Below are 25,199 nucleotides of genomic sequence, written 5' to 3' on the forward strand. Positions count from 1 at the left end.
TGCCTCTCAATTGGTCAAGTTTTTGTTCTATTCTTTGAGAACGGAGTCAACGTTTGCCTTGACCATAATAGTATTAGGATAGCTCGTTAGGACAAAGGAAAGAAACACACCAAAAAAGCGAAGAGAAACAAAAACCGTTTTCCCGCCTTTTTTTTTTCTTTTTTATAACTTTCTTAATAGGGAAAAAAAAAGGATAGGATAGATGAATGGGGTGATGATTGACATTGGTGTTTGCCTTGTCCCTGTTGGCTCTTTTCCCTCCTTTTTTTTTGTATGCACAGTTGCGTTGTGTACAACAAGCAACCTGTTCCCTTTTCCTACCCCTATCGACGCACGGAACATTACATTTATTCACATTGCACTTCTGCATCCTCCCCTCTTTCCCTCTTCTCGTGACGCACTTCTCTTTCACCTTGCAAGAAAAAAAAAAAAAAAAAAAAAAAAAAGAACCACAGACTGATCCTGTTTCCTCCTTTTCACTTTCCCACTTTTTTTTTTTTTTTTTTTTTTTTCTTCAATTCCTTCTTTTGATATTATACCATTCCTTCTCTCTCTTTCTCTCTCTCCTTCATTCGACAGGCACAACCTCTTCTACTTTCCTCTCTTACTTTCTTTTTTCTTTTTTCACTTTCGTTAAAATTAAAAACCTCATCTTACTTCCAAACATTTCTCACGCCTTTTCTTCTTCCTCTCCCCCTTTCCCCCTTCCTTTTCTTTTCCCCCTTTCCCCTTCTGACCTTCAACCTTCGTTTAAGTCAACATCATCAAAACACATCCTGTAGTTTATATTTAACCCTGGTAGTACCAGTCAACATCTATAAGAAACAACAGAAATTGTAGCAACGATTCCAACGACCACATAGGAAAAAAAAAAAAAAAAAAAAAAAATCTGTTTCTTTCTTTGTAAAAAAATATAAAGATTTTGAAAGTGCGGTACAGGAGAGGAGAGGAAGTACGCAGGGCGATGAGTAGAATGGCAACAAGACTCTTGGAACGAGTCTTTGTGAAGGCCCAGATCCGCTCTGCATGGAATAAACTGCATACGATGACAGAGCATGGTGAACTTGCCTCTGCGCTTGAATCCCTTATTCATCTCACAGAAACAGGTAGAGTTTTGTTCTTTTTCTTCTTCAAAGGAAATCCATTACAGCATTACACAATATCCATCCTCTGTTGCTTGGCTACACAGACCAATGATTATTACGCAGTTCCCCCCCAATTCCCTTTCTGCATCATTTCTTTTTTCTTTTTTTTTCTTTATTTTATGACATCCACCTCTTTTTTTTTTTTTTTTTTTTTTCCTTCTTTCATGCATCTGAATGACCTGTGCGTCAGAAATGTTGGAGTAATGAAAAACAAAACAAAAAGCACGAAGCACCTCCATTGATCAACTAAATATCAAATACCAAATGCCAAATGTTTAAAAAAAAACAACCATTTCCAAAGCACCGACTCCTTTTCTTTGGCTGTCGGTTCAGGAACGGCGCAACAACAAAAATTGACGACATCACCACTAAGAAAACAGAGTAATTGCGTAGCATTTTTTTTTTTTTTTTTTTTTTTTGTTTACTAGGAATTACTTCACCCAAAATATATATAACGTTGATAATAATAATAATAATAATAGTAATAATAATAATAATAATAATAATAATAATAATAATAATAATAATAATAATAATAATAATAATAATAATAATAATAATAATAATAATAATACATTGCTGATCTCATTTCATCCACACATTTCATCCACCTTCTCTCCTTTTTTCTTTTACATGTTTCTTTTTCTATTTTCCCCTTTCTTCTGCATCTTTTATCTCACAAACAAAATGACGATGATAATGATGATGATGACAATGATAAAAAAAAAAAATAAAAAAAAAAAAGTTCCCATATTAACCCGGTTATTTTTTTATTTTTTATTTTTTAAATAGATTCATCTTACTGTGAGTTGATTGGGGTGATGGTGGATATGATCTCGACAGATAATCTGGGGATTACAGCTCCATTCCTATGCCACATCATCGACATGGCTGCATTACCCTCACAACAAACCACGAGGAAACTATCACAACAACTTTTATCAAAATGTGATCAAGGCATGTTCATCTTCATGTTCATCTTCATGTTTCCGTATTTTTTTTTTTTATTTTTATTTTTTATTTTTTATTTTTTTAAAAAGATTTTTGATGATTGATATGGTTTATGGTTTATGGTTATGTCATAACATTCAATTACCTCTCAGAACATTCACACACAAATACAAACCATAGTCCCTTGGGCTCATCAATGCGATCATTCTTTTGTCGATTTTTTTTTTTTTTTGTTTGATTTAGGTGGTGGAATTGTTCGAATCCGTTCAAAAAAGAAGAACAGATCAGCAGCAGCCTTGATCTGGAGCGTCCTCGCCAATCGACTTGCAGGGGAGAGATGTTCGGTCCTGTTCTCAGATGCGGTTTGTGAATGTCTTTTGAGGAATATCGAGAGTGATCCGGATATGATCTGTAAAGTCTTCTCAATCATTGCCCTGGAGAAATTCAGTCTCACAGGCCCTTGTAAATCTCGGATCATGCGGACCAACATTCGTAAGCTCTTGCAGACGACCGCAGCACTATGTTTGCCTTCAACAGCGAGCAACGGTGGTCTGGTAGATCCAGAGGAGTTGTCCGGCATCTTGCAGGCCAAGTTCTGTGCTGCCTGGTCTCTAAGGAACGTATTCCGGGATATATCAGAGACCAACAAATCCATCGGATCCAACAATCAACACGTTGACACATCCATTCACCCTACTACTACAACTAGTACAACTACTACCACTACTACTACCACTACTACTAATCCAAAAGCAGATTCGGGCCATAACATCAATGTGATGCTCAACACCCTGGACGGTACGAGACACTGGAAGATTTCTGAGGATGGACTGACGATCAGGAACGATGGAACGACTTTTGAATCCATTCGGGCGACAGTGAGTGTTCATCAGGGCAAATGGTTCTATGAGGTCACACTTGTCACAGCTGGGATCATGCAGCTGGGATGGGCGACAATCCACTGTCATTTCTCACCAGAGGAAGGAACAGGCATTGGTGACGACATTGTAAGCGTTATTTTTTTTTTATTTGATTTTCCCCCTCTCCTTTCTCTTTCCTTTCTCTCTCTCCTTGCTCTCTCTCCTTGCTCTCTCTTTTCTCTTTTCTCTCTCTCTCTCTCTCTCTCCTTTCCCTCTCTTTCTCTCATTCTGTAATGTCAATGGATTGGTTGTATTTGGTTGATTGGTTGAAATTGGTTGATATGATTCATTGGTGGGTCGGATGTTTTATTCATTTATTTATTTGTTTTACTGGTAATTTATTTGTTTTTATTTTTGTTTTTATTTTTTGATTCCACTTAGTTTGGCTTTGCATACGATGGATGCAGGAACCTGATTTGGGCAGATGCAAGTTCAGAAACGTATGGCAATTCAGAGCCATGGAAAGCAGGCGATATAGTGGGGGTTTATCTGGATGTGGACAATGCTATCATGGAAGTCTTTTTGAACGGCAAGGCCCTTGGTCCAGTGACCCCATTGGATATAGATCATTTCAATATCCAGGCCAACTCTGGATTCTATCCAGCCTTCTCCTGTACTTCTTTCCAACAGGCGACAGTCAACTTTGGTGCTACACCATTCAAGTAAGTCTGGCCGTTTTTTTTTTTTTTTTTTTTTTTTTTTTTTCTCTCTCTCTCTTTACTTCTTCCTCTCTACTCTGATATGGATGAGCTTTTACTGATTTGTACATTTTTTTTGTTACATACAGATACCCGCCCGCGTTGCCTTGGAGGAATCTGAATGATTATGGCAAAATCTCTCAAGAGACGAGGGAGGCAATTGTGCGGCCCAAGAACGATAGCGTGTACGGACGAATCCAGGTGGATCCTGTGACGGGGATCCGGTTGCCTTCGATGCCGGAGGATGATGTTGAGATTGACTACAGTTTGCTCTGCACCATCTGCTGCGATCATTCTGCAACAGTGACCCTGCAGCCATGTGGCCACGATGGTCTTTGTGTCGAGTGTGCGTATTCATTGGATACATGGTAATACAAACAAACAAACAAAAAACCGAAACGAAACCTGAACAAAAAAAAAAAAAAAGAAAAAGAAAAAAAGTTACGAATGTTTTCCATGCTAAACATGATAAATGCTGATGCAACAAAGGACCATTTGATCCACTCACTTACTCATTCTTTTTTTTTTTTTTTTTTTTTGTTTCTCTTCTCCTTTTTTTCTTTTTCTTTTCTTTCTCTCTTCTTCCTTTCTCTTCTTCTTTTCTTCTTATTCTTACTCTTCTTCCTTTTTTCTCCCTCTCCTTTTTTTTTTTTTTTTTATTTTTTTTTATTTTTTTTTAACCACCCCCTTTTTTTTTTATTATTTGATTTTATTTTATTTATTTATTTATTTATTTTTTTTTCCTTTTGGTCATTCATACGCAAAAACCAGCCCACTTTGTAGATCTCGTATTTTCCAGCGACAAATGTTCTCAAGTACAGATTCAAAGGATGGTCTAGAATCCGCCAACAGTGCTCTTGGAATCTCTGGAGCCTCAGACGATACATCTGCAATTACTGATAGTATTAATAATAACAACAACAACAACAACAATAATAATAATATTAATATTAATAATAATAATAATCGCAACAGTAGCGCCAGCAGCGCCAGCAATAGCAGTATCAGCAGTAATGCTCAAGGGCTTCCCAATTCGAACAGCTCTACCTCAACATGGTCTGCAGAGTACTGTGGACCACCCAATGCGAACGTATCCTCGTCAATAAGCCTTCATCCTACAACACATTCAGATCCTATTACTTCTCGACGCCATCAACTTCATCCAACTTCTGTCTCTGAATCAGCTTCAGCCTCTGCATCTGCATCTACATCTACAACTACAACTACCTCTGTATCCGCTGCTGCAGCGGCTCTTGTGGCCGCGGCTTCGGCAGCCTTGAGTCAAAGCAACCTGTCCTCTGAATCCCTATCCTCTCGACTCAGGAATACATCCCTCGCATCCATCACAGCGGCCAATGCCACAGCCGGCACGGGAACAACCACAGGGCCCTCGTCATCCAGCTCTGCTAGTAGGTTAACAGCGATAGAACAGGATTGTCTGAGCGATCCATTCTCGCCTCCGTCGACGGCCTATTTCACATTCCTGAATCGACCCCCAAGGAATCAACGGAGTCAATTGCAACATCCATTGGATACAGAGCTACCAACAGGAACAGGGACGGGAGCAGGGAGTGTAGATCCATTGGAGCCATCTTCGCTTACTCAACGATCTCTTCTGCAACAGTCGGTGCAGCAGGGAGCTCAGCAACAACGGTCTACCAGTCATCCTCATTCACAGTCTTCGTCACGGCCAACGTCTGCAAACTCTTCAAACTCACGATCGGGTGTGGGTTTAGGATTGGGCATAGGTATAGGCTCAGGATCGAGATTAGGACTAGGACTGGACTTGGACGTGAATGGGAACGTGATTGAGACTACAGAGTCGCCGGTCCTCTATAATAGCGAGAGCAATACCGATCTTTATCTCGGCAATGTTGAGCAAAGGGAGGATGAACAAGGAAGGGGAGAGGAAGAAGTAGAAGGGAACGAAGGCATTAGGCGACAACAACAACAAGAAGAAGAAGAAGAAGAGGAAGAGGAAGAGGAAGAGGAAGAAGAAGACTTGGGGAATGAGATGGATGTGGCATTGGTGGAAGAAGGACGTGAGGCTTCAGTTAGTGAAGTGATGGAGCAGAGTGCGCCTGATTTCTTTTCAGATGGACATCCTATCCATTCCAGAAGAAGTAGTATCCAGATCTTGGCCTCTGTGCCCTCTATGCCCTCGATCATGAGTAATTCGTCCTCAGGACTGGGTCTGGGTCTGGGTTTGGGACTAAATCCGGTTCCAGAGGGAGTAAACTCAAATGCAAGTAGTGGCAACGCATCATTGGACGCTGCAGCGCTGAGTGCTGCGTTGAATGATATCGCGACTGTGAGTGAGACAATCGCAGCAGCAGCAGCAGCAGCAGGAGGAGGAGGAGGAGGGGGAGGAGGAGGGGGTGTTGTTGATGCTCAACATTATCCAGTTTTCCCAACAGCAGGTCCTCCTCCAGGGATAGGAATAGGAATAGGGATAGGGATAGGACCAGCCAACACTCGATTTGGAAATCGACGCGCGTCCATGCCTAGTAACCGTTTGGAGATGTAGAGCAATGACATGGATCCTCCATTACCTTGGCTATCATGGCTATCCTGGCTATCGTGGCTATCATTGCCATCATTGCCATCATTACCATTGTTACCACTATTGTTATTATTATCCTTGCTATTATTACTATTATTATTATTAATATTATTCCTGTAGATTTTGTATTTTTTTTTCTTTTCTTTTCATGTTCATTGTTACTATAGAAGACAAAAAATAAAAATAAAAATAAAAATAAAAATAAAAAAAAAGAAAAGAAAAGAAAAGAAAAGAGATTTTTTTTAAAGATTGACAGCAATGTTGTTTATGTTTATTGACATGTCAAACGAAAAGAGGGAGTTGCAATGATCTATGAATAACAAAACAAATACTAATACTGTTACAGAAAAAAAAGTGGGGACAATGGAGTGGAGAGGTGAGGAGAAATAATAATACTAATAATAAAAGTAGTAGTAGTAATAGGCCTTGAGAAAGGAAATAGGGCTTATTATCATTATCACCATTACTCGTTATCATTATTATTATTATTATTATTATTATTGTTATTATTATTGTTTTTCTTTTCTTTTTTTTTTTTTTTACTTGACATAGACTGATTCCATTGATGCTCTGAGTGACTCGAGAGGAAGACCATGGGTGTTGAGTGACCTTGGGTTGATGTTGGATTCACAATGCTCACTGCAGCTGGTGCTCTCTGATAATTTTGAGTTGGGCGCAGCTACGGGGGTGAATTCACGAGTTGAGGACAATGTAGTGTTTCCAGTCTCGGTAAAGGCAGTCTTTTCTACAGGAACAGGGACAGGGACATGAGCAGGAGCAGGAGCATGAGCGAGAACAGGAACAGGAACAGGAACAGGGATGGGTTGTGAATGTGGCAGTGTCTGTTGTTGTTGTTGTTGTTGTGGTGGTGGTAGTGGATGGTTAATGTATTGAGCCATATGCAGGTCCTTGCGCTCAAATCCAGACTTTTGGTAGAAAGGCTCATTCGTTTCAGAGCAGGTCAGGAGTAGCTTGTAGCATCCAATGGCTGTGCCCAGATATCGTAGCTGATCGATAAGTCTATTGATGCATGCAAAGAAAAAGAACAATAACAACAACAAAAAAAAAAGAGCGAAAGAGAGAGAAACGGTTATTATACATTTATGGCCTAAAGAGTTGCCATGTTTGTTAAACAAGGTTGAATGGAGAGAAGAGAGAGAGAGAGAAGAGTAGCAATTGTAGGAATAACGAGTAGTATGAATGGAATGTGTGTGTATGTGTGTGTAATGTGTGTAAGAGAGAGAGAGAGAGAGAAAGACTTACCGAATACCGAATTTCTTGCCACGCTGAGAGTCGTGCACAACAATGTCCTCAATGTGACCCGCCTATCATAATCAATCGTCATAATTAAGTTTTTGGAATTGAGTTTTTAGCACATAAAATATAATATGTATGAATAGTGTGAATAAAATGAATAATGGTCACAAACAAATTTTTTTTTTTTTTTTTTTTTTTATGGTATAATGCCCACGGATACATTTTTAAACTCTCGTGAAGAGAGCAAGAGGCGATGAAAGAAAGTTGCACACTCTCTTTTGTACTTTTCATTGTACTCCTTTTTTTACTTAAATCATTCAGTTGTAATGGTTTGTTTGCTTGTTTGTTTCTTTACCTTGGCACATCCTCGCAAGAACTTTTGCTCGACGACTAGGGTACCGGTGGCGACGACGCGTGAGGCCTTTTGATCCTCAATGACGACGATATAGTAAACATTCTGGCACCGGAGCATGGACTCGAATGTCTGTTGAAACTGTTCCTCAGAGACGGAGCCTACGACTGTTAGGCCGGCTAAGCAGTCAAAGTAACCCTTGTGGTAATCAGCCATTTCAAGTGGACGGATCAGGTAACCCTCAGGAAGGTGTGCCTGAACAGCAGGGGAGATGAGTGAGGAGGAGAAGAGTTGAGGGCTCATTGTTGTATTGTGGATGAATGTGTGGATGAATGTGTGAATGGATGTGGTTGAGTGTGGATGGGTTGTTAAGGTGTGAGAGGAGAGGAGAGAAAGAGAAAGAGAAAGAGAAAGAGAAAGAGAAAGAGAAGGAGAGTGTAAGAAATGAAAGAAATGAAAAGAAATGAAAGAAAGAAAGAAAGAAAGAAAGAAAGAAAAAAGAGAGTTGATGATTGCTAATTGTCTGGATTGGGTGCCCTTTTATCCTTTTATTGTTTGGTGGATGTAATGAGCGTGGTGTTTGATTGATTGAAAAAGGGCAAAGAAAAAGAGTTTTTAGAAATGAAGTTGGATTGAGAGCAGGTCTTTTTTATTTTATTTTATTTTATTTTATTCTCGGGTAGTGTCCCTTTTGGACTTTTTTTTTCAGATTCAAAAGGGTCATTGCAATCGATCTCAAAGGAAAAGAGAGGAAAAGGACAAAGATGACCCAATGCTTTAATAATAACAATAGTAAAAAATAAAAAATAAAAACAAAAAATTATTTTTCAGTTCTATTCATAGCGTTGTGTGTCTGACCGTCTTTGACCATACCCAGTTACTATTGCTCTAGACAACTATAATAAATTAAACGATCACTCCATCACCTGTAGATGTATAATAACTAACATATTATAACTAATAATTATGGCTATGGCTATGGCTATGGCTATGATTATGACTATGACTATGACTATGACTATGACTATGACTATGACTATGACTATGACTATGACTATGACTATGACTATGACTATGACTATGATGATGACTATAGTTTTGGCTATGGCTATGGCTATGGCTATGACGATGACGATGATTATTATGACTGACTGACAATCTCAAAGAGTACCAGGATGGACCGTGATCAGACCAAGACAAAACTTTTCTTCCTCCTCCCTCTTTCCTCTTGACACATGTCATGTATGCCCTCCTTCTTAGACTTGGACATCTGTTTAAGCTAGGATTGCACATTAGCTTTTTTTTTAAAACCCCCTTTCTCTTTCCCCCCACACACACCTCCGTCAATCTTACCCTTGCAGATGCTTTACAACCATAGAACCCATTCATGTTCATTCCCACATGTTCTGAGCGACAATCATACAATCATCATTCTAAGGAATGGTCATGGAGAGCTTACTATCACTCGAATGGAAATTGCAAAAAGAAAATTACAGTACATGACCTGAATCTGTGGTTTTTTTTTTTTTTTTTTTTTTTTTTTTTTTTTCCCTTTCCTCCTCCTTCCTCTTGTCCTTCTCCTTCCTCCTCCTTTTTTTTTTTTTTTTTTTTTTTTTTTTTTTCGCAAGTCCGATCAAGCTCATTGTCCCCTGGAACGGGTAACCAGCTTGATCTGTCATGTATATGTAATGCAAACACAGATGTAAATGCCCGCTCCTCTACAATGTACAATGTATAAATAAACTTATAAATATTACTGTAAATACTACGTTTTACTTTTTTTACATAAAAAGTAGACCAAGATATGTTGCAAAGTAATCATGTGTCGGTAGGGCAAAATAGACATCCTACCGAGGGTTGCTCATTCAATCCCCATGATGGCAAGAGAGCAGATCAACCCATGGAGCCAAACATCGCACAAGTGGTCCAAAATAAAATTCAAGTTTTACAACTCGTTATTTTAATTAATTGTTATTTTATAAAGTCGCTATTTTATTTTATTAAGTCGTTATTTTTGGCATTTTGCGCTATGCACAAACCCTTGAGGGGCTGAGCGAAACAAACATTTTTATGATTTTATTGCAAGCAATTGCTCCAAAAAAAAAAAAAAAAAAAAAAAAAAAAAATTAATGCAGCCCATTTTACATGTTCACTGCAGAGTATATTTAGCGCATGTACAATATAATGTAAGCCGCTATGGTCATTAACCTTTTTTTTAATTCTTTTCATTCATTTAGCCATGCGATGGGCTTACCCCTATCTCTCTCTCTCTCTCTCTCTTTTTTTTTTTTTTTTTTTTTTTTTTTTCAACACTGGATCGCATCTTTTGTTTTCATGATCTTTCCTCGCCCTGAGATAGATTATACATTAACCCTTTCGGATCCTGATATCTCATCTGATTCTTTGACTTTAACAAGTGCTATATTATCACACACATATATATGTATATCTCATCTTTTTATATATTTCTTTCTTTCTTCTTCTTCTATTCTCCTGAAGGACCTGGATTCTCGTCGTTTATAGTTGAATTGGGTGATGCCCTGATAGAATCATTTGGTTTCTGTACTGACTCTGTTGAGCCTATAGATGTTTGTGCCTTGTCATGAGTTGCATCCTCACCCTCCAGAGGTTCGGCCTCGAAATTACTGTATGGATTAGGCTGAGACTGAGCTTGAAGCAGCGACATGATGTTGGCTCTCAATTTCTCCGCACGCTCTATGTGAAAATTCAGTGGAATCCAATGATTAAAGAAAGGTGTAAAAAAAAAAAAAAAAAAAAAAGGTTGTGGGTTAATATAAATATATATAAAATTCTATACATGTGTATACATAAATGTATTTCTGATGGTCCACTTGAACACCTATTTTGAGAGATGCTTTATGCTTGTTTGCTCCTTCCTCTTCTCTTCTTATTTATGTATATATTTGAAGTTTTTTTTTTTTAAAAAAAGACATACGATCGACAGCATCCAGCGCCAGGTTCGCAGAATCAATATCTTTGAGAATACTCGAAATATCACTTGGGTCAAAGTCAAGGTCGTCTCCAAACTCGGAATTAGTCATCCTGATGTGTATTGAGGTAAAAAAGAGAATGAGTCTAAAAACGTGGCCTTGTCAGGGGGCCCTTTTTTTTTTTTTTTTTTTTTTTTTAAAAAAAAGTGGATCACGGGATCACCGTCATCGTAAAAAAAAAAAAAAAAAAAAAAGAGCAATGCCCAACTTAAAAGGAGAATGTTCTGATCGCATCCATTGCTTCAATTCCTTCTATCTGTTCTACCTAGTAACATTTATACCACTAACGACTTGACAAGACCAGACCAGACGAGACAAGACAAGACAAGACAGGGCACATTTCAAAAGTAGAAAGCAAGCAACAATGAGCAGCAATGTACTCGCAACACACGGGAATCAGAGGACAATGAACCTCAATTCCATCATCTTTCAAAACATTATTGATTCCCCATATCTGAAGACACTGCAGTACGTCTATATATCCAAAGATACTAAACTTTTTTTTTTTTTTTTTTTTTTTTTTTTTTTTTTTTTAAAAAAAAAAGTCAATCAACTAGTCCTTACTGACATTATCGTTTTTCTGTATTATTTCGAATATTTCGCGGATCAATAGGAACCTTTCAAACTTCCAGGAAATTGTCAATGAGGCCCAGCGAAACGGTAAGTTTGGATTGATATACTTTGTAGCTTGTGATAAGAACCGTCAATTGCTGCACAATACTCTATTTCTCTCTTTCTCTCTCTCTCTCTCTTTCTTTCTTTTTTGTTTTGTTTTTGCTTTTTGTTTTATTTTATTTTATTTTATTTTATTTTATCTTTTTTGTTTTCAGTTGGCTTTCCTCCTCTGCCTTTAGGCTTTTGTTGATGCGTGATAGGATACATGGCGCACATGGATAGTGTTTCGAGCATGCTTTTATCGACGCTAAACAATATCTTTGGATTGTTCAGTTTAAGGGTAGTTCTTTAGTATTGAGTATGATTCATGATATAACAAATACTAACTGCCTATGTTCCATGTTCTCAATCTTACTCATAGTGAAGTCCATGGGTAAGCCTTTGGTGTAGAAAAAGCAAAAGCGAGAGGGGAAAAAAATAATAATAATACAAAATAGCCGGATGATATGAACGATAGAAGCCATGGAGTAATATCCATAGTGGACTACGAATTTCTTTAATGGAGCATGCCGTCTGCCCCATGACTTCTGTCCCGCAGACAGAGCGTTCGTGATACTTGCGATATACTCAGTAATGTTCACGAAGTCAATGCTACGCTATTTTTTTTTTTTTTTTTTTTTTTTTTTCTCTTTTCCAATTTTGCTCTGTATTAATTACGAGCAGATCAAACCTTATAATCCAATCATCGATCTATTTATTTTCCTTATTTTTATTAACCTATTTCTTCTTTTTTTCTTTCTTCTACTCTGATGGGCGCTCTCTCTTTCTTTACTTTTTTTTTTTTTTTTTTTTTTTCTTCTATTATACTCGCTTTGCGACTGATTTGATAGAGCCTTTTCTGAAAGGCAGTACACCCTCAACAGCATGGGTAATCATGTACAAGTTTTGGACCTTACCATTGACAGTCCGACAACTGGAAAACTTGATTGATCATCCTCACTCAGTGTAAGGAACCTCCTGCATGTCTTTTATCTCTTATATATCTGGAAAGTTTATGTATTTACTAAAAAGTTAATTGGTCTCCTTAATTCTAATGTCTTTTTTTATTTTTATTTTTGTTTTTTTATTTTTTAAAAGATATCTGCGTGGAATTGCATTTCTCTATTTGAGATTTGTTTGCAAGCCAGATCAATTGTGGGATTGGCTTGGGCCTTACCTGGAAGATGATCAAGAGATTACGCTTCAGGGCGGTGTCAAGCCTATTCACTCGTAAGTTTATTATTACTACTATTATTGTTTTTAATTTTCAATATTGTCTGTTTAGGAGGTCGAATGGCATATACTAAAATTGCCCACTTCATATCAACTTCGGCCATGTTTGTTTATATAGCACGATCGGCAAGATGTGTTATATGTTACTGCATGATCAAAAATTTTTGGGACAGATACTGCCGAGAATCCCATCCTTGGTGATGCGTGAGCTGGAAAAGGAGTTGGAGCCCTATGCTGATGCTGGACGTGCCAAAACGGGCCAGCGTGACCACTTTAAGTATGTCCTTCAATTATGTTGTTGAGTTTGAATACAGTATGAAATATCCTAGGATTAGAAACGAAATATTTGCACTTGAATACTCAAATGTTTTTTTTTTTTTTTTTTTTTTTTTCCCTGTTGTTAGGAGAGACAAGTCCGATCGAGATCGTGGCTCCGGCAGAGGAGGTAGAGATCGTGATAGAGATGACCATAGCCGTCACTCTTCTAGGTATGATCGTGGTCGTTCTCGATCAAGAGACCGTGGAGGCCGTCGCCGGCATGATGATGATGATCACCGGTCTTCGCGTCGCCGTAGCCACAGCAGGAGCCGTAGCCGTGATCGTTACCGCCGGGACGATCGTCGGGATGATTACCGTCATCGCAGCCACAGTCGTAGTCCTTCGAGGCGTTAATCAACAGGACAAGAAAACCTTGGCTTATTTGTAGTAGAAATGGTTCTTTTTAATGATTTTGTCTTGTTTTTAGACGAGCAGTTTTATTGGTCGTGTTAGTCCTAATAAGCGTATATATGTTTTTTATTTGTGTTTTTGTGACTGCGCGTGGTTCATTAAACGACGCGTCGAAAGATTGTTTTTGTTTGATCTGAGCAAATAGACCATAAACAGTCGCGTTTTTTCTGTACCTGTGTTTTTCTACAACCCTTTTTTCGCTGTTGTTTTGACTGTTGCATATTCCTCTCTTCTTTTTCCTCGACAAGCCCATTCTTTTTATCTTTATTTTTATTCTATTTTTTCTTCTTGTAAAAAGTCCGTAGTTCGGATACAAGACCGGAGGAGAAGGGCTTTTAAATAATAGACAAATAAAAAGATGGGATTTAAAAGAACCACACAAAAGACAACGTTCGGACTCTTACCGTCCAACCGTGGAGGTGCAGGCCGAGGTAGGGGAGGTCAAAGTCGAGGGGGAGCAAGAAGAGTCTACAGAGCCCCATCAGCACAGTCAACACAGGCACAGGCGCAGGCGTTTGTGCCAACAGGCGATGAGGGTACATTGATGGAGCAGCGGTTCGATGATGTAGCATTGCAGGATGAGATTGATGAAAAACTTGGATTTTTGAAATTCCAAGAAGGACCTGAAAAACTTGGATGGCTCATTAATCAACATGCAGTAAGAAGAATTGACCTTTTCTTTTCTTTTGAATTCCACCATTAAAAAAAAAAAAGAAAAAGGTAGACCAATGCTGTTTTTTATTGGTGATAACTGATAGTTCTAACTAAGCTATTACCTTTTATTTATTTATTTTTTTTTTATTGAAACGGTAGACTATTGTAAAAGATGATGACTGGCCAACAGGAAGAGCAGCTATTGACTATTACTTTATTCAAGATGACGGAGAGATGTTTAAAGTCACTGTCAAGTACAGTCCATACTTTTACATTGCTTCAAAGGTAACAACAAAAAGATCCATCTCTATTTCCGAAAGCATATATACGTTTGGTGATCAACTATGATAACAGCAACAAGGATGTTGATCTCTCTCTCTCTTTCTTCCTTTCTTTCTTTTCTTTCTTTTCTTTTTTTTTTTTTTTTTTTTTTTTTTTTTATTCTTTATTGCTATTTAATGTCTAACTGTCATCAATGTCAAGGTCGGAATGGAATCAGAAGTCGAGGAATACATTAGAAGGAAATTTGAAAGCGTCGTGGAAAAAATGGTTCGAGTTCAAAAGGAAGATTTGGACATGGTATGTTACAGCCCCCAAAAAAAAAAAAAAAAAAAAAAAAAAAAAGTAAAGGATGTGTTTCATTTTGCAGGAATTATAGGGTCTTGATGTCTAACCCGATCGATTCTACACACACAAACACAAACTTCCTCCCCCCCCCCACCTCCATATCCTATTATGACTTATTAGCCAAATCATCTTTGCGGGAACACTCGTACATTCATCAAACTTGTATTCAGGAATGTTCGTGATCTGTTGTCAGTGCGCAAGGTTTTGCTCCCGGCTGCCAAAGAAAATCAGTCAAAGATGTCAGTGCTGGATACATATGCTGAGGTCGTGAGCGCGACGATGGATATGGGACTGGATATGGATGAACCTATAACGGCTTCGAAAGCAGGAGGAGGCGATGGATTGGAACATATTGTTGATATTCGAGAGTATGATGTTCCATATACCATTCGAGTGGCCATTGACAAAGGTATGCTTTTAAAAAAGAAAAAAGAAAAAAAAAAAAAAAAAATAGGTTGAAGATCAACTTGATTTAACACTACCCTATCCTTGTTGCAAAAAATAAAAAAAATAAAAAAAAACAACTATCTAAATCTTTTTTTTTTTTTTTTTTTAGATATCCGTATTGGTCTTTGGTACAACGTACGAGTTACACCCACAGATGTAGAGATCAAACGACAATTGGACAGAGTGGCACGTGCGGAACCTGTTGTAATGGCGTTCGATATCGAGACTACAAAACTACCGCTCAAATTCCCCGACGCTACTATTGACTCTGTGATGATGATTTCGTATATGATTGATGGTCAGGTATGGAGGAGTATATTGCCAAATCATGTTTCTTTCTTTCGATAAAGGGAAAAAAAAGTTACAAGTCAACTAAATATCAATTGTTTTTTTTTTTTTTTTTTTTTTTTTTTCTTAAAAAAAAAAAAGGGTTTCTTGATCACCAACCGTGAGATTGTTTCCAAGGACATTGATGATTTTGAATATACCCCCAAGCCAGAATATGAAGGCTTGTTTACAATCTTCAATGAACCCAATGAGGTACTCAATATGTTTAATCTGCACAACGGATAGGGGCGACATGCACAGGGAATTGACGAAACGAATGACCTCTGACTATAAGATTCTATTACCTTAATTATATATATTCAAATTAACAGGAGGAATGTCTACGTCGATTTTTCCATCATTTACAAGAAGCAAAGCCTACGGTGGTCGTCACCTATAACGGAGACTTTTTCGATTGGCCATTCGTAGAAGCAAGAGCAAAAGTTCATGGAATTGATATGTTCCATGTAAGTCAGGTCACTTTTCGGGTTTAAGGAAAAAAAAAAAAAAAAAAAAAAAAAAAAAAAAAACTGATATCTGAGAGCTCAATTGCTTTGAGAATGCTCGATTAACACATATACATGATCGATTCGACCATAACCATAACAGGAAGTTGGCTTCAAAAAAGACTCGGAGGATGAATACAAATCCAATACTGCCGTACACATGGACGCACTTCGTTGGGTGAAGCGTGATTCATATTTGCCGATGGGAAGTCAAGGTCTTAAGGCTGTCACGAAGGCAAAGCTTGGATATAATCCTATGGAGCTCGATCCGGAAGATATGACACGGTTTGCGAACGAACGACCTCAGACACTCGCACAGTATTCAGTCTCCGATGCTGTCGCCACATATTATCTTTATATGAAATATGTTCATCCTTTTATTTTCTCGCTTTGCAACATCATTCCTATGAATCCAGATGAGGTTCTTAGAAAGGGTTCTGGAACTCTTTGTGAAACACTGTTGATGGTGAGTTTTTTTTTTTTTTTTTAAAAAAAAAAAAAAAAAAAAAAAAAAAAAAAAAAAAAACTAAAATCTAGTCGTAGGATGATGAATGATGATTTTTTTTTTTTTTAACCTTTTGAAAATGGATATTCTGAATAGGTCGAAGCTTACCAAGGCAATATTATTATACCGAACAAACATGTGGATCCATTCATTAAAATGTATGATGGTCATTTGTTGGAGAGCGAGACATATGTCGGAGGGCACGTAGAGGCTTTAAAGGCAGGCGTTTATAGGAGCGATATCCCAAATCAATTCAGTATTGTTCCAGAGACGGCCCAGCAACTGATTGACGATCTGGACGCAGCCCTAAAGTTCAGTATCGAAGTCGAAGGTCATCTCAAGATGGAAGATATCCTAAACTATGAAGAGGTATTCTATATATTCTTTACACAAATCGGTTTTTGCACGGATAGCTTTTTATCATATCATCATCATCATCATCATCATTTTATTCTTATTCTTATTCTTATTTTAATCTGAAAGTGTGCTTTCTAATAATTTCTCTTCTTCTGTTTCCTTTCCCTTTATCCTACATATATTTATCTCCTATAGGTAAAGGCTGCCATTGCAGGACCTCTAATGGATCTGCGGGATCGTCCAAACCGGACAGAGAATCCGAGTATCTATCATTTGGATGTCGCTGCTATGTATCCCAATATTATTCTCACTAATCGACTACAACCAGATTCGATCATCGAAGAATCTACATGTGCCTCATGCGACTTCAACAGAGTTGGAAAGAACTGTGACCGACGGATGACATGGTCATGGCGCGGAGAATATTTTCCGGCCAAGAAAAGCGAATACAACATGATCAGGAATCAACTGGAATCAGAGCGGTTTCCTGGAATAAAACCCTGGGATGAACCACGCGCTTTTCACAGTTTACCAGGAGCAGAACAAGCGGCACTCATCACTAAACGTATCACAGAGTACTCAAGAAAAGTTTATCGCAAGACACATGAGACCAAAGTGATGGAGCGAGAGGCTATCGTGTGTCAGAGAGAGAATCCATTCTATGTCGACACTGTCAAGGCGTTCCGTGATCGTCGCTATGAATACAAGGGCTTGCACAAAACCTGGAAAGGGAACGTAGATAAGGCTCAAGCCTCTGGAGATCTTGTCGAGATTGAGAATGCGAAAAAGATGGTCGTCCTGTACGACTCGCTTCAACTGGCTCACAAGTGTATTCTCAACTCCTTTTATGGATATGTCATGCGTAAGGGAGCACGATGGTACTCGATGGAGATGGCCGGTATTGTCTGTTTGACTGGCGCAAGGATCATTCAACTGGCACGCAAACTCGTGGAGCAGATGGGTCAGCCCCTGGAATTGGATACGGATGGTATCTGGTGTATCTTCCCACAGACCTTTCCCGAGAACTTTACCTTCAAACTTAAAAATGGAAAGAAATTTCCTATTTCTTATCCATGTACCATGCTGAATCATCTAGTTCATGACAAGTTCACGAACCATCAGTACCAGATCCTAAAAAACCCTGATGAGCACGAGTACGAGACAATTGAGGAGAACAGCATCTTCTTTGAAGTTGATGGACCCTACCATGCCATGATTCTACCATCTTCCAAGGAGGAGGACAAGCTTTTAAAGAAGCGTTATGCTGTATTCAACCATGATGGCTCCATTGCCGAACTTAAGGGATTTGAGGTGAAGCGTCGTGGTGAGCTCAAAATGATCAAGGATTTCCAGTCGCAACTCTTCAGGGTCTTTTTGGAGGGCTCCAATCTTGAGGAATGTTATGCAGCTGTAGCCAGAGTCGCCAATCAGTGGCTGGACGTACTTTATAGTAAAGCTGTTGATCTGGAAGAGAATGAACTTTTCGACCTCATTTCAGAGAACAGAAATATGTCAAAGTCACTGGAAGACTATGGTGCTCAGAAATCAACCGCCATCAGTACTGCAAGGCGTCTCGGCGAGTTCTTGGGAGATCAGATGGTCAAGGATAAGGGATTGAACTGTAAATTCATCATTGCAGCCCAGCCAGCGGGTAGTCCCGTCACCGAGAGAGCCATTCCAGTCGCCATTTTTTCTGCGGAACCGGCGGTCATGAAGTTCTACCTACGAAAATGGCTTCGCGATAATAGTTTACAGGACTTTGATATTCGATCCATTCTTGATTGGCAATATTACCTGGAGCGATTCGGAGGCGTTATCCAGAAGCTGATCACCATTCCTGCAGCAATGCAAAAGATCCCGAATCCAGTCCCTCGAGTTCGACATCCTGACTGGCTCTTCAAGCGTGTCATGGCGTTGGACGACAAGTTTAAGCAGCATCGCATCACAGATGCCTTCAAGCCTGCGGAGAAAAGACCGTTTGCAGGCGATAATGTCACAGATATGGAGGACCTAATATCATCTGGTCGTCTATCTGGAGCACCTACAACGCCAGTGGTTCACAAAATGAATGGAAAAGCTGGAAAGGGTAAAGAGAAAAAGACACAACAACAATTACAACATCAAAATACGGAAAAGACGATCGAAGAAAAAATACTCGAGCTCGAATTACCCAAGGAGATGCCCGACATGATGACAGATTACCATGGATTTTTGGCATACCAAAAGATTAAATGGAAGCGGCAGAGGCTTGAAAGAGCTCAACGCAAGGCCCTTGGTCAATCTCGGGCAAAGGGCGATGGCTTCCTTTCAGGATTCATTAATCAACAGTCGACCAACATTTTAACAAAGATGTGGCAAATTATTCAGATTGTCGAAACCGATATCCCAGGCGAGTTCAGGCTCTGGGTATTGATCGATAAAAATCTACACTCTATCAGACTTTCTATTCCTCGTATCTTTTATGTCAACAGCCGAGTAGAGGACAGCAATAGTGAAGCGAGAATGTTCCCGAAGCAGAAGCTGGTCCGGACATTACCAAGAGCTCACCCTTGTTTACATTTGTATCAGTTTACAATGCCAGAAAGTTTGTATCAACGAGAATCCAAGAATTTGTCAAGTTTCTTTAGTCATCCGGATGTGGAAGGCGTGTACGAGACTCAGCTTCCGCTCCTCTACCGTGCCATTATCAATTTAAGCTGTGTTTGTTCGGTTGGCGGCCGATCAGTGCGAGCGCTAGACGAAGGGTTTGAGTTGGCAGATCTCAAGCCAGAAAATATGGACAAGATGCCATATCTACAGGACGATCAGGCGCTCAACTATCTGTATTTGTATCATGCAACAACGGACACACGACATTTGTTTGCGCTCTTTGCGTCTACTCACAGTAAGGTCTATGTCTTTGTGGTGGATGCACCAGGTCAGCGTGGACAAATGCCCAACATGGCGAGAACCTATGAAGCTGTCAAAGCGGAGATTGACCGTATGCCAGCTGAGACTCGGAGGACTAACAAAGTATGGCAGTACTTTCAAGAGCTTCAGTTTGATATCAATTATGTCACGAATGAAAAGGAGGCATTCCGAGAAGTGGCAAAGTGTTTGAGCAAGTACCAGGATGAACGTCGTGGAGCAACAGCCGTGATCTTGCATTCACCCAGGGCGAAACAAAAACTGATTGATAATATGAGTATCCTCAGAGACTTCCCTCTGATTTCGATGCCGTGCTCCAAAAGTACAAAGCCTTTCCAGGCCCTGGCATGGCAGAGCAATGCAACTAAGCGAATGCTGGCACAATTCTTGACAGTTGGAGGGTGGATGACAGAGCAGATTGCACTGGCGCGTTATGCAGATGTACCTGTATGTAACATTGAGCAGGATTCGCCAATCTTTGTGACGGATGTGTTACTGGCACGTCAGCTGGTGCGTCATGATATGCTACTGTGGTGGTCTCCTTCCAGTAAACCTGACCTTGGAGGGCGTGAGGATGACGAGAATGTGTCCGGTACAGAGGATTTGCAAGATCCAAACATTAATGTGCCAGGCCACTACGAGACTGTCTGCTTGGAGATGGATATGCTGCATTTGGCAGTCAATACATTGTTGCAATCAAGTCAAATCAATGAACTCGAAGGTGGAACCGATACTACGCTCGACGCATCACATACCTTGGATGATTATAGCGCAGGCAAGGTTTCGAATGTGATTTCATTTGGCACAGGAACTGCATCATCACAAGCATTTGCGATTATCAGGCACATGGTTCGAGGCTGGGCAGTCGATCTGGCAGAAACACGTAATATGTTTTCAGAGAGTATGGTGGGACATTTTCATCGATGGCTGACCAGCCCTAGTTCCAAGTTGTATGATCCTTGTATGTATGCGCTTGTTCATGGTCTGATGAAGAAGGTGTTCTTCCAGGTTGTGGCGGAATTTAAGAGACTTGGATCAAGGGTGATCTTGGGCAACTTTAACAAGTTGATCATTGTGACGACCAAGGCCTCGGTTGGAAATGCATATGCATATTGCAGCTGGATTGTTCGGCATATTCAATCCAAACCGTTGTTTATGACCATTGACTTGATTCCAGTCACATATTGGGAACAATTACTCTGGATGGATTCTGCCAACTTTGGAGGGATTGTTTGTCCTAATCCGCATGAAGTTCAAGAACAAGACCAGCCTACGTTGTTGACACAAGTCAGTCGCGATATTGATATGCAATGGAATATCCAGCAATATCTGCCCATAGCTTTACATCCAGAGTTTATTGCAACCGTAGGAGAGTTTATAGATCAGGTGTACAAGTTCCGACATCAAAAGCAGCTTGCGAAGCCTAAGCTTACCAATGGAAATACGGAGAATGACGATGGAGATTATGAGGAAAATACTACAGCAGTCCTCACTTCTGCAGCAGCGACCAAAGCTGACAAGAAGAATGTTGAAGTGGTAGCATTTAAAAAGAAGTTGGTCTCACAACACTTAACGCGTCGACTCCTCAAGGTGTTCCCCGAGATTTTGATGAAGAAGAGAGAATCACTCAAGGATCCTCAATTGGCATTTACCTTTGCGTTCCCTCGTCAACCTGGATCCTATTTAGAGATGACGAATGCTCCCTTGGAGTTGATCAAATCTATGACAGCGGTTCTGGGAATCGATACATCGATTGAACGTGAGGTCCGGGTGTTACGTAAGAACTTGTTGGATTTGATCGAGATCCGCGAATTCTCACCCGAGTCCATTTTCCAGAATCCCTGTGAAAGCTTTGTGTTACGGGGCGTGATTTGTTCGTATTGTAGTTACTGTCAAGATTTGGACTTTTGTCGTGATCCTCGACTCTTACCACGGATTAAGAAGGATACAGGAGAGGTAGTGCTGAGTGCATGGAAGTGTCGAGAGTGTAAGGAAGAATATGATCGGGATGCGATTGAAGAATCGATGGTGGTGATTGTGGAACGGATGACGGCTCAATATCAAGCACAGGATCTGAAGTGTCTGAAATGTCGTCGAGTGAAGGTGGATTTCTTGAGCGAATGGTGTGAATGCTCAGGCGAGTTTGTGACAGCGATGAGCCGTGCAGAGTATTTGCGAAAGATGAAGGTGTTTGACAACATTGCAGAGTTTTATGGTCTTCCTTTGTTAAGGGAGGTCATCTCTTGGACACTTTCTAAATAACATATCATACATACATATCCCCACATATTCCATCTCCATCCCATCCCATCGACAAGATATACGACATGGCGACATAGTATATATTTTCTTACTTATCAGTTAATTAATGTTATTTTTTATATTTTTATTTTCACGAATACTCTCGCTCATTCATATTCACCCATTCTGGTTCACTTACTCCATATCATTTAATAAATCGCAATATTTGTAAAATGCTTTCAACTGCCTGATACATCTGATATCCCTTAGGAATCCGAATCAGAATGATTGGAGAGACTGTATTCAAGATTATCTTCATCATCATCGTCGCCTACCTCATCATTCTCATAAACAATATTATCTTCCGTGTAAGGGATGAAGCGATGCTTGCACTTCTCAAAAGTCATTATCATCCTAATAGCGTCGAAGATCGACTCTGTAGATCCCCCTTCGCAGCAGTCCATAGTGAGATAATTGAGGATTCTGACATCCTTTTGCTTGCTAGTCCCTTCTTCGTCCCTACCGTATTCCTTGATAAGTTCATCTTGAAACTAAAAGGCTTTGTCTTCTCTTGACTCTATTCCAAGATCGAGCAAACGATCCCTTTGCTCAAAGGTCAAGATAGGGAAACCTAGCAATGCAGCTGCGGACCTAGGCTGGAGTCATAGATCCTCAAACATGAGTGCTCTGCATTGGGTCGCAAACCAGCAGCTGATTCATTTCTTATCCTTATATGCGCCACGAATTCGAACATGACATTGCCATAAAGTGTCTTGAACGGCCTTATGACACCCGCATCCAAAGGCTGTCTCACTGAGGTTGCTTTTGGAAGGAGTTGAATAATCTCGATATTCTCCAGTTCAAAGGTCTCATGATCCCTGTGTGTGTGCTGGCGCATTGCCGATTAGAAGCACGATATGACGATCCTGCTTCTGCATGTCGCCATCTAACTGCCATAGCCGTTGAGCGAGAACAGGTAGTCCCCCGTACCTTTCTTTGGCAGGAAATCTACGTCGATGGACCTGAGGATATCCTTGGCCAAGTCCAATGGACGATGCATGCCCAGATATTAACGTTAATGATTGGACTAACAGACCCCTTTGAAGTGAAGTGAAGGATAAGCTGGATGGACAGATTAAGAGATTAAATTCCATACCCAGTACTAAGGGCTTACGCATAACAGGTCCTGTTGCATTGCTGCAGAACAAGGCTAAGGCTCGGACCGACCGAATAATATTCTTTCCACAAACAGGCGCGGCCTTAGATACCTTGTAGGACATTGCTGTGAGGAAAAGACCTGTCTCATCAACAGTTATAGATGTCATCAAGCTTAGAAATTGATAAGCTTGGCTTTGATCGCCTCGATATGGTCATTCACAACTTCCAAGTCCACAGGCTCGCTTTCAATCCTATCCACAGATCCACTTTCAACTGTATCCAGTTAAAGATTTTAGGCCCTTTCTTTTCTTGAAGTTGCTAAGCCATCCTTTAGAAAAATAACATAGTTTGAGTGCTTGACCTGAAAGGAAGAAAGGTGTCATTTCAGTTCAAATTGTTACAGCTGTCCCTCGTATGGGATTATCGGCTACATTGAGATCCATCAAAACACATTAGGTTATAATGGGGGGGTTTTTTTTTCTTTTTTCCTTTTTATTTTTCCTTGTATTGGTAGAGGGAGATATTGACAGCTTATCGAGGATGCTGTTTTTCTTTTGGATATTGCCATTCGCCCGTTTTTGCCATAGGCGTCGCTTCTCATTAGATAGATACACATGGTGTATGCCAGACCTCGTAACACCAAGATCTACTTGATGGCTAATACCATTTTATGTCAATAAGGTAGAAAGAAAAAGTGCTAAAGAAAGAGGAAGCTGCTATCCTTACGCGGCAGCCCTTATAAGAAGTTTGTTTTTAAAGAATTATTCGTTATTTATTTATTTCATATGAAGCCTGTGCAGTAGTTTTGGCTTTGTTTGTACGACCATGGTTGGGATTCTAGGAATGGCCTTGCGAGCTATGCCTAAAGTTAAAATAGGAATACTTAAATCAAGATGTGAGAGACCTTTCCCTTGGTTTCAATAGACATATATATAATGTTTTGTAATGTTGGCGTCATTGTTACCATTCATATTATCGGCCATCGTTAACCAACGGAAGCTCCTGCGAGAAAGCGAGAGTGGAGAAGACATTCTTGAGGCAGTAGACGCGTATTTTAGCGTCGTGCTTTTAGATTTCCTCTCTCTGCCTGTGGGCTGTGGGAGAGCCCATTGCCATGAATGAATTTAAGGTTGTGGATGAATTCATTATCGATTTTTTTTTTTTTTTTTTTCATTGTAGTCGTGTCAACACTGTTAGCAACCACTAAGTGGTGGCGCTTGAAAAGAAACACCTATTCTAGCATCGTGTTTTCAGGCTTTTTCCTCCGCTTCCTCGCTCCCTACACTATATCTACGAGCAAGAAGAGAAAGGCTGAAAACGCGATGCTAGATCAGGCATCCTCTTTCCAAGAGCCACCAGTTAACGGCAACTGATAATATCAATGGTAGTGACAATGATCACTGTGGAGAATGATAATGAATTCATTCATGAGCAAGAGAGACGCGCTCAAGAAAATAAAATAAAAAAAGGGATTGTGGAGAAGAAGAATAGCAGACTTTTTTTTTTTTTTATGTCCGTTCTCAAAAGTGCTCGTGAGATGATATTCGGGAGGGAGGAAGGTGATTTTTGATGGGAAGGGTAAGTGATGATCAGGGAGTGAAACTCGGTACACGGTGTCACTTGACCTCCGTACGCTCCAAAGTAAAAATAAATCAATCCATATGCCTCAATCAATGCCTTGCCAAGCGTGAAAAAAAAAAAAAAAAAAAAAAAAAGGATGTTAACCTATCAATTCAAAAATGGTGGCAAAAGTGCCAGCGAGAAAAGAAAACATGCCGCAAGTCCTTGACAAACATTTTTAGCGTTCCTTGTGTACTTCTTGACAAGGTTCTTAATGGTTCATTAGGACAAGTGGAAGTGGCGCATAGCAAGGGTAAGGAATTAATGCGCGCTTCATTCACTGCTTAACATGTTTCATAAATCAAATATATATATGGGACTGGTGTTAGAAGCTCGA

At 39.7% G+C, this 25,199-nt stretch overlaps 5 protein-coding genes across 5 annotated transcripts; 4 read left to right on the forward strand and 1 right to left on the reverse strand.

The window, feature by feature from the left end:
• The first annotated feature begins 864 nt into the window (after positions 1-864).
• Positions 865-6,447, forward strand: BCR41DRAFT_350131 (hypothetical protein). Its single transcript, XM_022023609.1, has 6 exons — positions 865-1,106; positions 1,938-2,102; positions 2,340-3,103; positions 3,398-3,678; positions 3,804-4,082; positions 4,486-6,447. The coding sequence occupies exons 1-6, from the start codon at positions 965-967 to the stop codon at positions 6,239-6,241; spliced, it is 3,387 nt and encodes a 1,128-aa protein (XP_021883109.1). The 5' UTR covers positions 865-964; the 3' UTR covers positions 6,242-6,447.
• Positions 6,448-6,855: 408 nt separating this feature from the next.
• Positions 6,856-8,367, reverse strand: BCR41DRAFT_22330 (acyl-CoA N-acyltransferase). Its single transcript, XM_022020020.1, has 4 exons — positions 7,890-8,367; positions 7,541-7,602; positions 7,075-7,297; positions 6,856-7,022 (listed from the first exon to the last, which is right to left on the reverse strand). Exons 1-4 carry the CDS (start codon positions 8,187-8,189, stop codon positions 6,957-6,959), a joined length of 651 nt encoding a protein of 216 aa, XP_021883110.1. The 5' UTR covers positions 8,190-8,367; the 3' UTR covers positions 6,856-6,956.
• A 2,540-nt stretch (positions 8,368-10,907) lies between these two features.
• On the forward strand, positions 10,908-11,837 carry BCR41DRAFT_22357 (hypothetical protein). The gene is made up of 3 exons (XM_022020023.1): positions 10,908-10,964; positions 11,167-11,365; positions 11,511-11,837. Exons 2-3 carry the CDS (start codon positions 11,262-11,264, stop codon positions 11,749-11,751), a joined length of 345 nt encoding a protein of 114 aa, XP_021883111.1. The 5' UTR covers positions 10,908-10,964; positions 11,167-11,261; the 3' UTR covers positions 11,752-11,837.
• Positions 11,838-12,028: 191 nt separating this feature from the next.
• BCR41DRAFT_22479 (PRP38 family-domain-containing protein) lies at positions 12,029-13,664 on the forward strand. Its single transcript, XM_022020032.1, has 5 exons — positions 12,029-12,142; positions 12,403-12,517; positions 12,650-12,781; positions 12,903-13,061; positions 13,189-13,664. Exons 2-5 carry the CDS (start codon positions 12,447-12,449, stop codon positions 13,454-13,456), a joined length of 630 nt encoding a protein of 209 aa, XP_021883112.1. The 5' UTR covers positions 12,029-12,142; positions 12,403-12,446; the 3' UTR covers positions 13,457-13,664.
• Positions 13,665-14,057: 393 nt separating this feature from the next.
• BCR41DRAFT_369352 (putative DNA polymerase epsilon catalytic subunit A) lies at positions 14,058-22,105 on the forward strand (the record flags this gene model as incomplete). The annotated part of the gene is made up of 10 exons (XM_022026447.1): positions 14,058-14,171; positions 14,327-14,452; positions 14,651-14,746; positions 14,915-15,203; positions 15,351-15,544; positions 15,671-15,781; positions 15,901-16,035; positions 16,178-16,540; positions 16,676-16,948; positions 17,132-22,105. 10 exons carry the CDS (start codon positions 14,058-14,060, stop codon positions 22,103-22,105), a joined length of 6,675 nt encoding a protein of 2,224 aa, XP_021883113.1.
• Positions 22,106-25,199: the final 3,094 nt, after the last annotated feature.

This window comes from Lobosporangium transversale, assembly GCF_002105155.1.
Source record: "Lobosporangium transversale strain NRRL 3116 chromosome Unknown BCR41scaffold_11, whole genome shotgun sequence".
Taxonomy (NCBI): Eukaryota; Fungi; Mortierellomycota; class Mortierellomycetes; order Mortierellales; family Mortierellaceae; genus Lobosporangium; species Lobosporangium transversale.

Bases quoted from the DNA above. Each gene is read 5' to 3' on its own strand.
- BCR41DRAFT_350131 (XM_022023609.1), top strand. From the start codon at position 965: ATGAGTAGAATGGCAACAAGACTCTTGGAACGAGTCTTTGTGAAGGCC. The intron at 2,103-2,339 runs GCATGTTCATCT...TGTTTGATTTAG, and splicing joins TTTATCAAAATGTGATCAAG to GTGGTGGAATTGTTCGAATC. The intron at 3,104-3,397 runs GTAAGCGTTATT...GATTCCACTTAG, and splicing joins CAGGCATTGGTGACGACATT to TTTGGCTTTGCATACGATGG.
- BCR41DRAFT_22330 (XM_022020020.1), bottom strand. From the start codon at position 8,189: ATGAGCCCTCAACTCTTCTCCTCCTCACTCATCTCCCCTGCTGTTCAG. The intron at 7,603-7,889 runs GTAAAGAAACAA...TGATTATGATAG, and splicing joins TCTTGCGAGGATGTGCCAAG to GCGGGTCACATTGAGGACAT. The intron at 7,023-7,074 runs GTTCTCGCTCAT...CTGTTCCTGTAG, and splicing joins CTGTTCCTGTTCCTGTTCCT to AAAAGACTGCCTTTACCGAG.
- BCR41DRAFT_22357 (XM_022020023.1), top strand. From the start codon at position 11,262: ATGAGCAGCAATGTACTCGCAACACACGGGAATCAGAGGACAATGAAC. The intron at 11,366-11,510 runs GTACGTCTATAT...GCGGATCAATAG, and splicing joins CCATATCTGAAGACACTGCA to GAACCTTTCAAACTTCCAGG.
- BCR41DRAFT_22479 (XM_022020032.1), top strand. From the start codon at position 12,447: ATGTACAAGTTTTGGACCTTACCATTGACAGTCCGACAACTGGAAAAC. The intron at 12,518-12,649 runs GTAAGGAACCTC...ATTTTTTAAAAG, and splicing joins ATTGATCATCCTCACTCAGT to ATATCTGCGTGGAATTGCAT. The intron at 13,062-13,188 runs GTATGTCCTTCA...CCCTGTTGTTAG, and splicing joins GGCCAGCGTGACCACTTTAA to GAGAGACAAGTCCGATCGAG.